Raw genomic sequence first — 16,737 nt, forward strand, 5'->3', positions numbered from 1 at the left:
TTTTTTAAGTGCCTGTTGGCCATCTGTCTGTCTTCTTTGGAAAGACAGCTATTCAGTTCTTGTGTCCACTTTATAGTTGGTTTTTTAATATAAATTTATTTATTTTAGTTGGAGGCTTATTACTTTACAATATTGTATTGGTTTTGCCATACATCAACATGAATCCACCACGGGTGTACACGTGTTCCCCATCTTGAACCCCCCCTCCCACCTCCCTCCCCATACCATCCCTCTGTGTCATCCCAGTGCACCAGCCCCGAGCATCCTGTATCATGCATTGAGCCTGGTCTGGCGATTTGTTTCACATATGATATTATATATGTTTCAATGCCATTCTCCAAATCATCCCACCCTTGCCCTCTCCCACAGTCCAAAAGACTGTTCTATACATCTGTGTCTCTTTTGCTGTCTCACATACAGGGTTATCATTACTATCTTTCTAAATTCCATATATGTTAGTATACTGTATTGGTGTTTTTCTTTCTGGCTTACTTCACTCTGTATAATAGGCTCCAGTTTCATCCACCTCATTATAACTGATTCAAATGTATTATTTTTAATGGCTGAGTAATACTCCATTGTGGCTTGTTTTTTAGATGTCCAAGTTTTATCAGTTCTTTGCTCATTGTAGGTATTATCCCCTTATCAGATATATTGTTTGCAAATATCTTCTCCCTTTCAGTAGGCAGCCTTTTCATTTTATTGGTAATTTCCTTCACTGAGCAATAGCTTTTCAGTTTGATGTACTCCCATTTGTTTATTTTTGTTTCCCTCGCCAGAGACATATCCAAAAAAACTATCAATACCAATGTTAAAGAGCATACTATGTTTTCTTCTAGAAGTTTTATGGTTTCAGGTCTTATACTTGTGTCCACGGTGTAAGAAAGTAATCCAGTTTGATTCTTTTGCATGTAGCTGTCCAGATTTCCCAACACCATTTAGTGGAAAGGGAAAAAGACAGCTTTTTCCCCCACTGTATATTCTTGCCTCCTTTGTCATAGATTAATTGACCATATAAGCATGGGTTTATTTCTGGGCTCTCTATTCTGTTCCATGGGCTTCCCAGGTGGCTCAGTGGTAAAGAATCCACCTGCCAATGCAGGAGATACAAGAGACACAGGTTCAATCCCTGGGTTGAGAAGATCCCCCAGACGAGGAAACAGCAACCCATTCCAGCATTCCTGCCTGGAAAATCCCATGGACAGAGGAGATTGGTACAGCCCATGGGGTCACAAAGAGCTGGACAAGGCTAAGCATGCATGCATTCCAGTCCACAGATCTATGTGTCTGTTGTTTTGTTTTTTTTTTTTTGACAGTACTATACTGTTTTGACTATTGCAGCTTTGTAGTATAGCTTGAAATGAGGTAGCATAATATATCAGGTTTTGTTCTTTTTTGTCAAGATAGTTCTGGCCATTCTGTCATCTTTTATGTCTCCACACAAATTTTAGAATTATCTGTTCTAGTCCCATAAAAAAAAAAAACACATCATTGTTGGTATTTTGATAGGGATGACATTGCCTCCATAGAATGCATAGCATAGTCTTTATTTTTAGTATAATCATTTTTAACAATATAAATTCTTCAAATCCATGAGCACAGTATATCTTTCCAACTTCTTCAATATCTTTCATTAGGTTCTTAGTTTTCAGAGTACAGGTCTTTTACCTCTTTAGTTAAATGCATTCTTTTTTATTCTTTTTGATCTGATGGTTAAGTGGGATTGTTTTCGTAATTTGTTTTCCTGATAGTCTGTTGTTAGTATACAGAAAGGTGATAGGTTTCTGTATAATTTTGTATCCTGCAATTGTACTGTATTATTTCTAACAATTGCTTTTTTGGAAGTATCGTTAGGATTTTCTATAGATAGTAAGAAGGTTATCTACAAAGAGAGACAATTTTGCTTCTTCTTTTTGAATTTGGATTCCTTGCATTATTTTTCGTATCTGATTACTGTAGCTAGGGGTTCTAACACTATGTTGAATAAAAGTGGCAAGAGTGGCATCTTTGTCTTATTCTGAATTTTAGAGGGAATGCTTTCAGTTTTTCACTACTTAGTATGATGTTAGCTGTAGGCCTGTCATACATACCCTTTATTATGATGGGGTATGTTCCCACTTTGTTGAGAGGTTTTATCATAAATGGATGTTGAATACTGTTAAAAGCTTTTTCTGTATCTATTGAGATAATCATATTTTTATTCTTCAATTTGTTATCATGGTGTATCACATTGATTTCCAGATACTGAACCATCCTTGCATCTTTGAAATAAATCCCACTTGATCATGTGTATAATCCTTTCAATGTATTGCTGAATTCAGTTTGTTAAATTGTGATTTCTAAATCTATGTTCATTAGCTATAATGGTCTGTAATTTTCTTCATTTGTGGTATCTTTGCTTTTTGTGTCAGGGTGATGATGACCTATAGAATGAGTTTAGATGTGTTCCTTTTGCTGCATTTTTTGAAAGAGTTTTCTAAATGTTTAGTAGAATTGACCTGTGAAGCCATCTGGTCCTAGACTTTTGTTTGTTAGAAGTTTTAAAACTTCAATTTTCCATATCATTACTGGTAACTGTTCTGTTCATGTTTTCTATTTCTTCTTGGTTCAGTCTTGGGAGACTGTGCATTTCTAGGAATTTCCGTGTTTCTCTTAGTTTGTCCATTTTACTGGCATATAGTTGTTCATAGTAGTCTATTATGAACTTTGCATTTCTGTGTTATCTGTTTAATTTTTCCTTTTTGCTTATTTTATTGATCTGAGCCCAATTTTTTTTCTTGATCAGTCTGGATAAAAGTGATTAGCTTTGTTTATCTTATCAAAGAACTAGCTCTTAGTTTCATTGATCTTTTCTATTATTTCCTTATCTCTGATTCACTTATTTTTGCTCTCATTTTTACGATTTCTTTCTTTCTACTAATTTTGGGTTTTGTTTTTTTCTTTTCCTGGGTCCTTTGGGTGTAATGTTTGTTTGATATTTTTCTTGTTTCCTGAGGTAAAATTCTATTACTATAAACATTCCTCTTAGAACTGCTCTTGCTGGATCCCATAGATTTGAATCACTGTGTTTTCATTTTCAATTGTCTTCAAGTATTCTTTTTCTCCAAGTATTTTTTTTATTTCCTCTTTGGTTTCTTCAGTAATCCATTGTTTAGTAGCATATTGTTTAGCCTTCAAGTGTTTGTGTTTTTTGGATTTTTTTTTCTTATAGTTGACTTCTAGCCTCGTAACATTGTGGTTAGAAAAAACGCTTGACATGAATTCAATTTTTCTTAAATTTACTGAGGCTTGTTTTATGCCCAGCATGTGATCTGTCCTGGAGAATGTGCTGTGTGCACTTGGAAAGCATGTGTATTCTGCTGTTTTTGGACAGAATGTTCTATATATGTCAATTAAGCCCAATTAGGTGTAATGTGTTGTTTAAGACCAGTGTTTCCTCACTGATTTTCTGTCTGGATGATTTGTCCATTGAGGTTAAGTGTGGTGTTAAACTCTCCTACTATTATTGTGTTACTATCAATTTCTTACTTTATGTCTATTAATATTTGCCTTATATATTTAGGTGCTCCTATGCTAGGTGCATATACATTTACAATTGTTGTTATCTTCTCGGATTAATTCCTTTATCATTAAGTAATGTCTTTGTCTCTTACAGTTTTTGTTTTAAAGTCTATTTTCTCTGATATAAGTATTGCTATCCCAGCTTCCCTTTCATTTCTATTTGCATGGAATAACCTTTCCCATCCCTTCACTTTCTATTTTTGTCTTTAGAGCCACACTGAGTCCCCCATAGGCAGTATATATATATGGGTTTTGTTTTGTTATCCATTCAGCCACTCTGTGTCTTTTGACTGGAGCATTTAGTCCATTTCCATTTAATTATTGATAGGTATGTACTTACTGCCATTTTGTTAATTTTCAGTTGTTTTTGTACTTCTCTTTTGTTCTTTTGCTTTCATGCCTTATGATTTGATTAGTATCTTTTGTGTTATATTTGGATTCCTTTCCCTTTGTGTGCATCTAGTATAGGTTTTCTGGTTTACAATTATCATAAGGTTTGTATGTAACAATCTGTATATATCTACATGATTATTTTAAGTTGCTCATCTCTTAAGTAGAAATGCATTTTAATAACCCTACATTTTTATGCCCCCTCCCACAGTTACTGTTTTGACATATTTTATACCTCTGTTTTGAAATCCCTTATTGTGGTTATGGGTGATTTTACTCCTTTTGTAATCCTCCTCATAGCTTTATATGTGATTGGTTTAGTACCCTTACTGTGTATTTGCCTTTACCAATGAGATTTCTCCTTTCATAATTTTCATATTTCTTCTTACAACCTTTTTTTCGGCTTGGAGAAGCCCCTTAAACATTTCCTTTAAAGCAAACCTGGTGGTGATGAACTCTTTTAGCTTTTGTTTATCTGTAAAACTTTCTATTTCTCTATCAAATCTGAGTGAAAGCCTTGTTTAGGATTCTTGGTTGTCGGTTTTTCCCTTTTACCACTTGACATGGGAATTTCCTTGTGTGCAACATTTTGCTTTTCCCTAGCTGCTTTTAATATTCTCTCTTTATCTTTAATTTTTGCCATTTTAATTACAATGTCTTAGTGTGGTCCTCTTTGGGTGGATCCTGTGGGAACTCTCTGTGCTTGCTGAACCTGGATATCTGTTTCTTTCCCCAAGTTAAGGAAGTCTTCAGTTAATTTGCTTTCAAATATGTTCTCTGCCTCCTTTTCTCCTTCTTCTGGGAGCCCTATCATGCAAATGTTAGTACATCTGATGCTGTTTCAGAGGTTTCTTAAACAGTACTCATTTCTTATATTTACTCTTTTTTTCTGTTGAGCTTCAGTGATTTCCACTACTCTGTCTTACAGCTCACTGATCTGTTCCTCTGTATCATACAATTCACTGTTGATTCCCTCTAGTGTATTTATTTCAGTTATTGTATTCTTCATCTTTGCTTGGTCATTCTTTACATATTCTAACTCTTTGTTAAGAAATTCTAATTTCTCACTCTGTTAATCCAATCGTTTATTGGGTTCTTTGATCATTTTACAATCACTACCTTGAGTTTTTTATTGGGTAGGTCGCTTACGTCCACTTCACTTAGCTCTTCTTATGGGCTTTTCTCTTGTTCTTTCATTTGCAACATGTTCCTCTGTCTCATTTTGCCTTATTTCCTTTTTAATTTCTATGTATTTGGTAAGTTGATTACATTTCCTGACCTTGAAGAAGTGGCCTTTTCTAGGAAACATCCTATGAATCCTAACAGTGTACTTCCCTCTGGTCACCAGAGCCATATGCTGTAGGGACAGTACCTACAGAGGCTGTGTGGGTCCTTCTGTTGTGGACAATCTGGTAGGGATGGCTGGCCCCCAGTCTGGTTGGTTCCCAGACCTTACCTTGCACAGAGGCTGTCAGCCACTGATGGGCAGGGCCAGGTCACAAGCCAGCTGGCTGCAGAGACCCAGGGGGTCCTGGGATCTCTGGCTGAAGGGCCTTGGAGGGTCCCAAGCTGGTGTTGGTCTGCTGTTGGGCAGGGCAAGCACCCAGTGGGTCCTGGAACTGCTGTTTGTCCACTGGCTGGTGAGACCTACTGGTTTGTGGAGCTGGGCCATGGGATCTCTGGCTGAAGGTTTCTGGAGGTTCCAGAGTTGATGTGCCAGCCTGCTGGTGGGCGAGGCTGGGGTCCAGGGGGTCCTGGGGTGGCGCCTGCTCACCAGTAGGTGATCTTGGCCCTGGGGACAGTGCTGGCTCACTGGTGGGCAGATCCAGGTTTCAGGATCTCTGGCTGCAGGGCCTAAGTCGGGGTTCCCAGGGCTAGTGCACACACACTGGTGTGCAGGGCCATGTCCTGAGCCCCCTGTAGGTTCAGGGGTTCTTAAAGCAACCAGCCTGCAGTAAGTGGGGCTGATTCCCTGTTTGGCTAGTTGTTTGGCTTGAGATGTCTCAGCATTGGTACAGATAGGCTGGTGGGTAGGGCCACGTCCTGGCATTAATATGCTAAATTGTGCTTACGGGCTCCACTGGTAAAGAATGGTAGAATGAGGTCCCAAAAATGCCTACCACCAATGTCTATGTCCCGAGGGTGAGCTCCAGTGGCTTTCCACCTTTCCATGAGACTCTCCAAGATCAGCAGGTGGATCTGATCCGGGCTCCTTTCAAATTACTGCTTCTGCCCTCATTTCCTGAGCATGAGGATTTTATACACACTGTTTAAGAGTAGAGTCTCTATTTCTCACAGTCTTTCAGCACTTTTGTAATTAAGCCCTGCTGGTCTTCAAAGCCAGATATTCTGGGGGCTCTTCTTCCCAATGGAGGACTCCAGGGCTGGGGAGCCTCTTGTGGAGCTTGAGCCCCTAGCTGCTTGGAGAGAATCTCTGCAATTGTAATTATCATTCCACTTGTGGGCCACCCACTCCAAGGTATGGATCTTGATTATACTGTGTGTCTGCCCCTCTGTCTTCTTATGTTTCCTTCTCTATATCTTCAATAGTATAATATTCTTTCTGCTAGTCTTCTGATCTTTCTCATCAATAGCTGCTCTGTAAACAGTTGTAATTTTGGTGTGTCCATGGAAGGAGGTGAGCTCAGGGTTTCCTACTTCACCATCTTGACCATCAACCTGAACCTATTTATTTTCAAATGGGCATTGTTATATATTTTGCTGATGGTGTTTTACTTAGATGTATGTATATAAGTATTCCCTAGTGGAAGTATGAAACAAACCAACTGAATAACAAAGACTCATAACTATTTAAATGAACTTCATCCCGACAGGATGCATATTTAGAAGTATAATCCTCAAAAAGGTATTAAAAACAACACTTACAGGAGAAATAAAGAGGAAATTATTAAATGACAATGAGTCCTTTTTTCTCATTCACAACACTATCATAGATAAAACTTATGTCTTTGCACTCATACGGTTTGATGGATAAAAAGTAAGCATTCTTTAATGCAAAATAAGACCACAATGAGATATCAGTACACATCCACAAGGATGAATTACATTAAAAAGACAGACCATAAGAAGTGTTGGCAAGTATGCAGAAACACTGGAAGTGCTAGTGGGACTATAAATGGTACAACCACTTTGGAAAAAAGTTTCATGATTCATTATAAAATTAAACATCATTTACCATATGACCCAGCAATTCCACCCCTAGGTATTTACCAAAGAAAAATAAAAACACATGTCTATGCAAAGACTTGTACATGGATATTCATAATAGTTTTGTTGGTGACAGCTGAAAACTGGAAGTAACTCAAATATCCAGCAACAGGTGAATGGATAAACAAGTTGTGTTATATGCATACAATACTACTCAGATAAAAAGGAAACTACTGATTTATACAATATGGATCAATATCAAAAACCTTACACTGAGCAAAACAAGGAAGATACAAAAGAGTATATAATGTATGATTCCATTTATAAGAAATTCTAGAAAAGAGAAAACTAATTTATGGTAACAAAAATAGAGCAGCGGTTGCCTCAGGGAAGGACCTGACTGCATAGGAACATGAGGACTCCTTTAGAGTCATGAGATGTTTTGTATCTGTAAAAACTATATAAATATGTATATGTATATATAAATGTATGTATATGTATAATATGTATATATATGTATAAATTCACTGAACTGAGAATTAGTATTCATACAGATAAACAGATTTTCAAATGACTAACTGAACTACCCAAAAATTAAATTTACCTTGTGGGAGGGTAGAGGTTAATCTACAGGTTAAGACACCATTTGGCATGTTGAGTGGATTGACACATTAAATGGGTAGTTGAAGTAGATCATCTTTAATTTCCTTCCCAATCATGAGATACTCTGACCACCATTTATAGAGAATATCACTTTCCATCCTAAAATGGCCCATTTGTATATTTTTTTTAATCTGGGAAGTTTTACTATCTTGGCATATAATAACAGTCAGAAAAATACACTGCAGGTCAGGGTCCCCTATATCCATGGTTCTTTAAAGTAATAAAGAAGATATGAATCAAATACTATATCCCGAGAAAGATCTTACCAGCTGTGCAGCCAAGACACTTGAGAACTCACTATTCATGGCATATGGGAGTGCTGTTTGTGCTCTTGAACCATATGTAGTCTGGAACCTCTTCTTTATCTCATTCAGAAAATTAAAGGCTCGCGAACGCTCAAAATCCTGAGGAGATGAATACAGAGTTAACACTAAACAAAAATGATATGGATGATTAGAAACAACCAAAAGAACAGATAATATTTACTGAGCAATGATTCTACAAGGAGGAACTGACCTCATTTTACAGATAAAGAAACAAAGGCTCTAAAAAGAAACTAACTTGCCAAAAGCAAAACTAGTAAATGAAAGAGCTGAGTCAAATCCAAATGTTAGATTACTGCCAACTGAGATAACAATACCTACGCTAAGAGCAGGAATTGGGTTTTACTCCAACCATATCTTTCACAGGATCTATTAGAAAGCCCAGCACAAGAAGATGCTTGAGAAATCCATTGGAACAGTACAGTCTTTCACACACAAAGATAACACTATTGACATAAACTTTTAATTAACTTTTTTCAGTAGTGGAGGTATATTTGAAAAGATCAAGGAATGTACTCTTGTCTAGTTCCAATCAAAAACTGTGTGTATGTGTATAACCTATACACAAAAGTACAATTATAGCTTAAGAAATGTAAGACTCAACTCTGACCAACCCAAATTTAGTGCTATTTCTCACCCACTCTCAGCACTTTCACATCAGTCATTTCAGATATAACTGGATTTTTAAAATAATTTTAGAAAATACTGTGAAACCAGGGAATATAAGTCATTGTGATAATCACTGTGGTTGCCACACATCTCCAATTCACCTAAGATGAGTAGTCTAAGCCAAGAATTCTTAAAGTTGGGTCAATGGTCCAAATTCAAGGGGCCAATGTATTTGGATTAAAAAAAATCTCATTATTATTTTCACCAAACTTTAACTCAAATTTCAACTGTGAATGTAGTAACAAAATAGAGTAGTATTAAACAGTATCTGGGACTCTGTCACCAAGAGAAGTCTTTTTTGCATATATCATCAGTTACAGACATCTCTCAAAATATCATTAATACTTATCACCACATCAAAACTGTTTATTAAACCCATGACTATATCTTGATATTAGTGAATTCATAAAGAAGCATATATTACTAAATCAATATTTAAACTACTTTGAATACTGTGAAAGTCACTCAGTTGTGTCTGACTCTGCGACCCCATGGACTGTAGCCTGCCAGGCTCCTCTGTCCATGAAATTCTCCAGGCCAGAATACTGGAGTGGGTAGCTGTTCCCTTCTCCAGGGGATCTTCTCAACTCAGGAATCAAACCCAGGTCTCCTGCATTGCAGGCAGATTCTTTATCACCTGAGCCACCAGGGAAGCCCTGAATTCTGAATTTCAGCATAACTGGTATTACTAGGTTGGTGCAAAAGTAATTTTGATTTTGCATTGTTGAACTTTGCCATTTGATACTGAAATACATTTTTAAATACATGTGGTTATGTTACATATCATTTTAATGAGCATTTCTTGTTTTATGACTTTTGCTAATTATTACTTGCTAACTATATGTATTTTAGACTATGGAAATGATATTAGGCAAAAAGCAAATCTGAGTGATTTTCTTATTTGAGTTCAATATAGGTCATAGCTGCAGAGACAACTCACAACATCAACAATGTGTTTGGCCCACGAACTGCTAACAAATGTACGGTGCAGCGGTGGTTCAAGAAACTTTTCAAAGAAATCAAGTCTTGACAATAAGAACCACGGTGGCTGGCCATCAGAAGTTGACAATAACTAACTGAGAGTATCATCAAAGCTGATCCTCTTACAACTACATGACAAGTTACCCAAGAACTCAATGTTGATCATTCTACTGTCATTTGGCAATTGAGGGAAATTGGTAAGGTGAAAAAGTTTGATAAGTGGTTGCCTACTGTTGTTGTTGAGTCACTCAGTTGTGTCCAACTATTTGCAACCCCATGGACTGCAGCATGCCAGGCTTCCCTGTTCTTCACCATCTACCAGAGCTTGCTCAAAATCATGTCCATTGACTCAGTGATGCCATACAACCATCTTGTCCTCTGTCGTCCCCTTCTCCTCCTGCCTTCAGTACTTTCCAGCATCAGAGTCTTTTCTAATGAGTTGGCTCTTTGCATTAGGTGGCCAAACTATTGGAGCTTCATCATCAGTCCTTCCAAAGAATAGTCAGGGATGATTTCCTTTAGGATTAACTGGTTTGATCTCCTTGCAGTCCAAGGGACTGTCAAGAGTCTTCTCCAACACCACAGTTCAAAACCATCAATTCTTCGGTGCTCAGCTTTCTTCACAGTCCAACTCTCACATCCATACATGACTACTGGAAAAACCATAGCTTTGACTATATGGACCTTTGTTGGCAAAGTAATGTCTCTGCTTTCTAATGTCTAGGTTGGTCATATTTTCTCTTCCAAGGAGCAAGCACCTTTTAATTTTATGGCTGCAGTCACCATCTGCAGCAATTTTGGAGCCCAAGAAAATAAAGTCTGTCACTCTTTCCATTGTTTCCCCATCTATTTGCCATGATGTAATGGAACAGATGCCATGATCTTCGTTTTTTGAATGTTGAGTTTTAAGTCAGGTTTTTCACTCTCTTCTTTCATCTTCATCAAGAAGTTCTTTAGTTCTTTGCTTTCTGCCATAAGGGTGGTGTCATCTGCATATCTGAGGTTATTGATATTTATCCCAGCAATCTTGATTCCAGCTTGTTCTTCATCCAGTCCGGCATTCTGCATGATGTACACTGCATGTAATTAAATAAACAGGGTGACAATATACAGCCTTGACATACTCCTTTCCCAATTTGAAACCAGTCTATTGTTCCATGTCCTGTTCTAAGTGTTGCTTCTTGACCTGCATACAGGTTCTGCAGGAGGCAATTAAGGTGGTTTAGTAGTCCCATCTCTTTAAGAATTTTCCACAGTTTGTTGTGATTCACAGAGTCAAACGTTTTAGTGTAGTCCATGAAGCAGAAGTTGATTTTTTTTTTAATTCTCTTGCTTTTTCTATGATCCAACAGATGTTGGCAATTTGATCTCTCTGGTTCCTCTGCCTTTTTTAACTCCATCTTGAACATCTGGAAGTTCAAAGTTCATGTACTATAGAAGTCTGGCTTGGAGAATTTTGAGCATTACTTTGCTAGCATGTGAAATGAGTGCAATTGGGCAGTAGTCTGAACATTTTTTGGCATTGCCCTTCTTTGGCACTGGAATGAAAACTGATCTTTTCCAGTCCTGTGGCCACTGCTGAATTTTTAAAATTTGCTGGCATATTGAATGCAGCATTTTAACAGCATCATCTTTCAGGATTTGAAATAGCTCAGCTGGAATTCCATCACCTACACTCTTTGTTCATAGTGATGTTTCCTAAGGCCCACTTGACTTTGCCCTCTAAGATGTACGGCTCTAGGTGAGTGATCAAACCATTGCGGTTATCTGTGTCATGAAGATCTTTTTGTATAGTTCTTCTGTGTACTCTTGCCACCTCTTCTTAGTATCTTCTGCTTCTGTTAGGTGCATACTGTTACTGTCCTTATTGTGCTCATCTTTGTGTGAAATGTTCCCTTGGTATCTACTTTTCTTGAAGAAATCTCCAATCTTTCCTATTGTATTGTTTCCTTCTATTTCTTTGCATTGTTCACTTAGAAATCTTTCTTATCTCTCGTTGCTATTCTTTGGAACTCTCCATTCAGATGGGTATATCTTTCCTTTTCTCCTTTGCCTTTCGCCTTTTTCTCAGTTATTTGTAAGGCCTCCTCAGACAAGCTCTTTTCCTCCTGAGCTGACCACAAATCAAAAAAAGATAATCATTTTGAAGTGTTATCTTCTCTTATTCTACACAACAACAACAAACTACTTCTTGGTTGGATTGTGATGTGCGACAAAAATTGGATTTTCCACAACAACCAGCTCAGTGGTTGAACTGAGATGAAGCTCCAAAGCACCTCCGCATGCCAAACTTGCACCAAGAAAAAAAAAAAGGTATTAGTCATTGTTTGGTTGTCTACTGCCCATCTGATCCACTACAGCTTTCTGAATCTTGGCAAAACCATTAACATCTGAGAAGTGTGCTCAGCAAATTAAGGAGATGCACCAAAAACTGCAATGACTGCAGCTGGCATCAGTCAACAAAAAGGGCCCAGTTCTTCTCTGCAACAATGCCCAGCCACTTGTCACATAACCAAAGCTTCAAAAGTTGAATGAATTGGGCTATGAAGTTTTGCCTCATCTGCCATATTCACTTGACCTCTTGCAAACTGACTACCACTTCTTCAAGCATCTCAACAACTTTTTGCAGGGAAAATGCTTCCATGACCAGCAGCACACAGAAAAAGCTTTCCAAGAGTTCATCAAATCCTAAAGCACAGATTTTTTTTGCTACAGGAATAATCAAGCTTATTTCTCAGTGGCAAAAATGTACTGATTATAATGGTTCTTATTTTGATTAATAAAGATGTATTTGAGCCTAGTTATAATGATTTAAAATTCAGGGTCCAAAACTGCTATTACTTTTGCAGCAACCTAATAAAATCATGCATTTAAAAAATTCTGGGAGTGATCCATGAGCAGCAAAGAGGTCTGTGATACAATAAACATTAAGAACCACTACCTATGGCAATCATGCCAATTCCATGGCTCTTGTCTGTGATCAATTTAAAAATACGTACATAACCTAGTCCTAGCCATAAGGCATGAAAAGTCCACTTTGAAAGTGGGAGAAGGGAAAGGTGTGCCTCTGGGGAGTTTCCTCATTCCTGCAGGAAGAGACTTGAGAAGACATAGCCCCTCTTTTTTGGACACAAATAAATAAGCACATAGCTCTTTGAAACCATAAGGGAAATGTGTCCAAGAAGAAGTCGACACTAGGATTGCAGAGAGGAGAGAGGACCTTGATGGCACTGTTAAGGTATTGAGCATTTTGCATCAAACTACAAATGCTCAAAAACAACCTACCAATGTAAACTATGGGTTTACAAAGTTGATTATAATGTGTTGTGATTTTGTTTTCCCAAAGTCCACATACATTAAAAAATTCACTAACTACTGATTAAAGGAGTGAAATCATCTATTTACTATTTCAGATAACTTTTGAGGGTCTGATACTGAAGAATCATAATAATGAACACCAATTCTCACTATACAATAAATTAAGTGTAGAAGTTATAATAAATGGTTCATCTAAAACTCTACAAAACCAAACTGATTTGCATATACCCAGATATCAACTTTTTCTGTGATTTGCTGCTTTATATGACAAATGCAAAGCATAAAAAACAATTTTGAGCTATAGAAAGTTATATTTGCATCAACTTTACCCACCACAGATACAGATAATTAAGAACTAACTCTACTAATGTTACACACAGTTAAAGAGCAACATGTCCTCAAATTACTTACATCATCAGTGATACAAAGATATACAATCCTGTCTTGGCAGATGTAATGAAACAGATAACTGTAGAATAAAAGATATAAAACTTACTGTGGTTATGAGCAATATCTCTTTCACTTCTATCTTCTATCTACGTATAAGAAATTTTAGAACTGCCAACATGACCATATTATTTACAAATACTGTCTATTTTCCCTCTCACCTATATACCTATTTCTCTCAAGTCAAACTTGATAGAAAGAAATAAATTAAAACAAGGTCTTTATCCTATCTAAATAGTGCAACATCATGCACATTATTCATAAAAATAATATCTAAGAAAGCATACTTGGACTGTTTTTGCTCTGCTGCACGACATGCAGGATCTTAGCTCCCTGACCAGGGACTGAACCCAGGCCCCAGCAGGGAAAGCACTGAATCCTAACCACTGCATTGCTAGTGAAGTCTCAGATTCTTAAGGTTTGAACAAGAGATGACATCTGAAGGACACATAATTAAGATAAACACCCAAATGGGCCACACAGAGCAAACATTTTTTTCTACCAGATACTCAACAATGACATATATTTGGCATCGACTCGGAGCCAGTTACTGGGTTAGGTGCTGAGGATACAAATAAGCAAAATCGTCAGTCCATGCCTTCAGAGAATGAAAGTGTAGGCAACTGTGGAACTGCATAGTAAGGAGGATGATAAAGAGTTAGAGGGGAGGGGAAGAGTTAAAGGCAGTACATGGTGCTATAGGGATACAGAAGAGACACCTGTATCTATATAGAGGACGGAGCACATGTCTGAGCTGAACCTGAAGACCAAGTAAGAGATGGCAAGAAGAACAAGTGAAGACCAACAGGCTTAAGGGCTTCGAGATAAAACAGCGCATACTGGGTTTGAAAGTAAAATTAATTAACATGGCTAAAGTATAGAATGTACAGAACAAAAATAAATGGCTTCCACAAAGGAGGCTGTAAGTAAGCAAATACTTTCAAATCTTGTATAAGGTTTTCAAGTCTCACTATATCTATATAATCCTAAGATCAACGATCAAGCATCAAACGGTCTTAGCAAGGGGAGTGTGATCAGAACTGCCACAGAAAAGGATGCTTTGGCTAGAGTATGAGAACTAATCAAAAGGAGGAGCAGGCAGGAGACTACTAAGTAGAACACTGAAGGAAACAAACTAAAGTACTACGGACAACAAAGAAGGAACAGATAAAAGAACTTGAGGACTGGCTATTGAGGTTGAGGCAGAGGGATAATTTGATTTTGCTTCCCAGATTTCTACTCTGCGCAAGTAGATACACAAGAGTAGCTGCTGAATTGTATCATTAATGTTCACATAGAGGTTTGATATGAATTATAAGGAGGTGTTGGAACTCAAATGTCTTCCTCCACCACTCTGAAACTGTTCACATCAACTCCACCAATCATTTCCACACTCCACATCCAGTGGCTCTCTCTGACACATTTGATACTGCTGACCACTTCCTTCCTCTAGAAACTGCTCTCTCTTCACTAGATTTTTTGACACCAGGCTTGCCTGGTTTATATGGTAATCTCTTTCCCTCTCTGTTGACGCTTTCCAGCATCCTCAGCCCCCTGCTTTTCTCACAAAGATTCCTTGGAGGGTGGCACCCACTTTCATGTTTTGCTGCTGATACCTGTTTTCAGCTAATACAATTACACTGATTTCCAAATCTAAATCTGACCTATCTCCTGAGCTCAAGGCCTGAATATGCTACTGTTGGCTAGACATATCTAACTAGACATACCATAGACAAACACAGCAGGTGCAAAAATAGAAGTCATCATTCCCCCCACAAAATTTGTTTCTGCTAAACCACACTTTTTGTCTTTTCATGGGGTTCTCAAGGACTTTGGAAAGACGGATGCTGAAGCTGAAACTCTTGATACTTTGGCCACCTGATGCAAAGAACTGACTCATTGGAAAAGACCCTGATGCTGGGAAAGATTGAAGGCAGGAGAAGGGGACGATATAGGATGAGATGGTTGGATGGCATCACCAACTCGATGTACATGAGTTTGAGCAGGCCCCAGGAGTTGGTAATAAAACACAGAAGCCTGGTGTGCTGCAGTACATTGGGTTGCAAAGAGTCAGACACGACTGAGTGACTGGACTGAACTGAAACCACACTTAGAATTGATGCTTTCGAATTGCGGTGCTGGAGAAGATTCTTGAGAGTTCCTTGGACAGCAAGGAGATCAAACCAGTCAATCTTAAAGGAAATCAATCCTGAATACTCACTGAAAGTACTGATGCTAAAGATGAAGCTCCAATACTTTGGCCACCTGATGCAAACAGCTGACTCCTTGGAAAAAACTGATGCTAGGAAAGATTGAAGGCAGAAGAAGAAGTCGACAGAGAGTGAGATGGTTGGATGACATCACTGATTCAATGGATGTGAACTTGGGCAAACTCCAGGAGACGATGAAGGACAGGGAACCTGGCATGCTGCAGTCCATTGGGTCACAAAGAGTCAGACACAACTTGGTGACTGGACAACAACAACAAAACCACACTTGGGAGTACCTTGGCACAAAGACCATAGGAGGTAATGAGGTATGGTTGCTGCCATCAAGGAGCCTATAGTCAGGGGACAGAGACAAAAAAGGAAGATTGCAATTATAACACAGTGTCAGAAGTGCTATAATGAATAAATACAGGATACTATGCTGCTGCTAAGTCACTTCAGTCATGTCCGAGTCTGTGCAACCCCACAGATGGCAGCCCACCAGGCTCCCCTGTCCCTGGGATTCTCCAGGCAAGAACAGCGGAGTGGGTTGCCATTTCCTTCTCCAATGCATGAAGGTGAAAAGTGAAAGTGAAGTCGCTCAGTCGTGTCCTACCCTCAGCAACCCCATGGACTGCAGTCTTCCAGGCTCCTCCATCCATGGGATTTTCCAGGCAAGAGTACTAGAATGTGGTGCCATTGCCTTCTCTGACAAGATACTATGGAGACACATAAAAAGGGGGCACCTGGCACAGTCTTGGAGTTTTCAGGGGTTTCTAGAGGAGGAAACATAAGCTCAGGAAGACAAACTCAAATTTTGAAAAAGTAACAGCTATTGCAGAGGCTAAAAAGAGAGAACAAACCCAGAATTGATATGCACATAGCTAAGTATGGCTGAAGAACAAAACTGAGGGCTCAAGTAATGAGAGATGGAGCCAGAAGAAGCAAATCTTGAAGAATTTTTCAAGCTGAGTTAAGAAACTTTACCCTGAGTACCTGGTGAAGGAAAG

The 16,737-nt window shown here is 38.3% G+C and overlaps 1 protein-coding gene across 4 annotated transcripts in view; it reads right to left on the minus strand.

Moving 5' to 3' along the window:
- Positions 1-16,737, minus strand: part of VAMP7 (vesicle associated membrane protein 7) — an 87,493-nt gene that overhangs the window by 54,808 nt on the left and 15,948 nt on the right. For 3 of the 4 annotated variants that reach the window (XM_068962235.1, XM_068962237.1, XM_068962236.1), the window contains exons 3-4: positions 13,485-13,542; positions 8,049-8,186 (exon numbers count right to left, since the gene is read on the minus strand). In XM_068962235.1, coding sequence (XP_068818336.1) covers positions 8,049-8,186; positions 13,485-13,542 — 196 coding nt within the window. The remainder of the gene's footprint in view (positions 1-8,048; positions 8,187-13,484; positions 13,543-16,737) is intronic. The other variant, XM_068962238.1, reaches the window with a different exon arrangement.

Source organism: Capricornis sumatraensis, chromosome X (genome assembly GCF_032405125.1).
Source record: "Capricornis sumatraensis isolate serow.1 chromosome X, serow.2, whole genome shotgun sequence".
In the NCBI taxonomy this organism is placed as follows: Eukaryota; Metazoa; Chordata; class Mammalia; order Artiodactyla; family Bovidae; genus Capricornis; species Capricornis sumatraensis.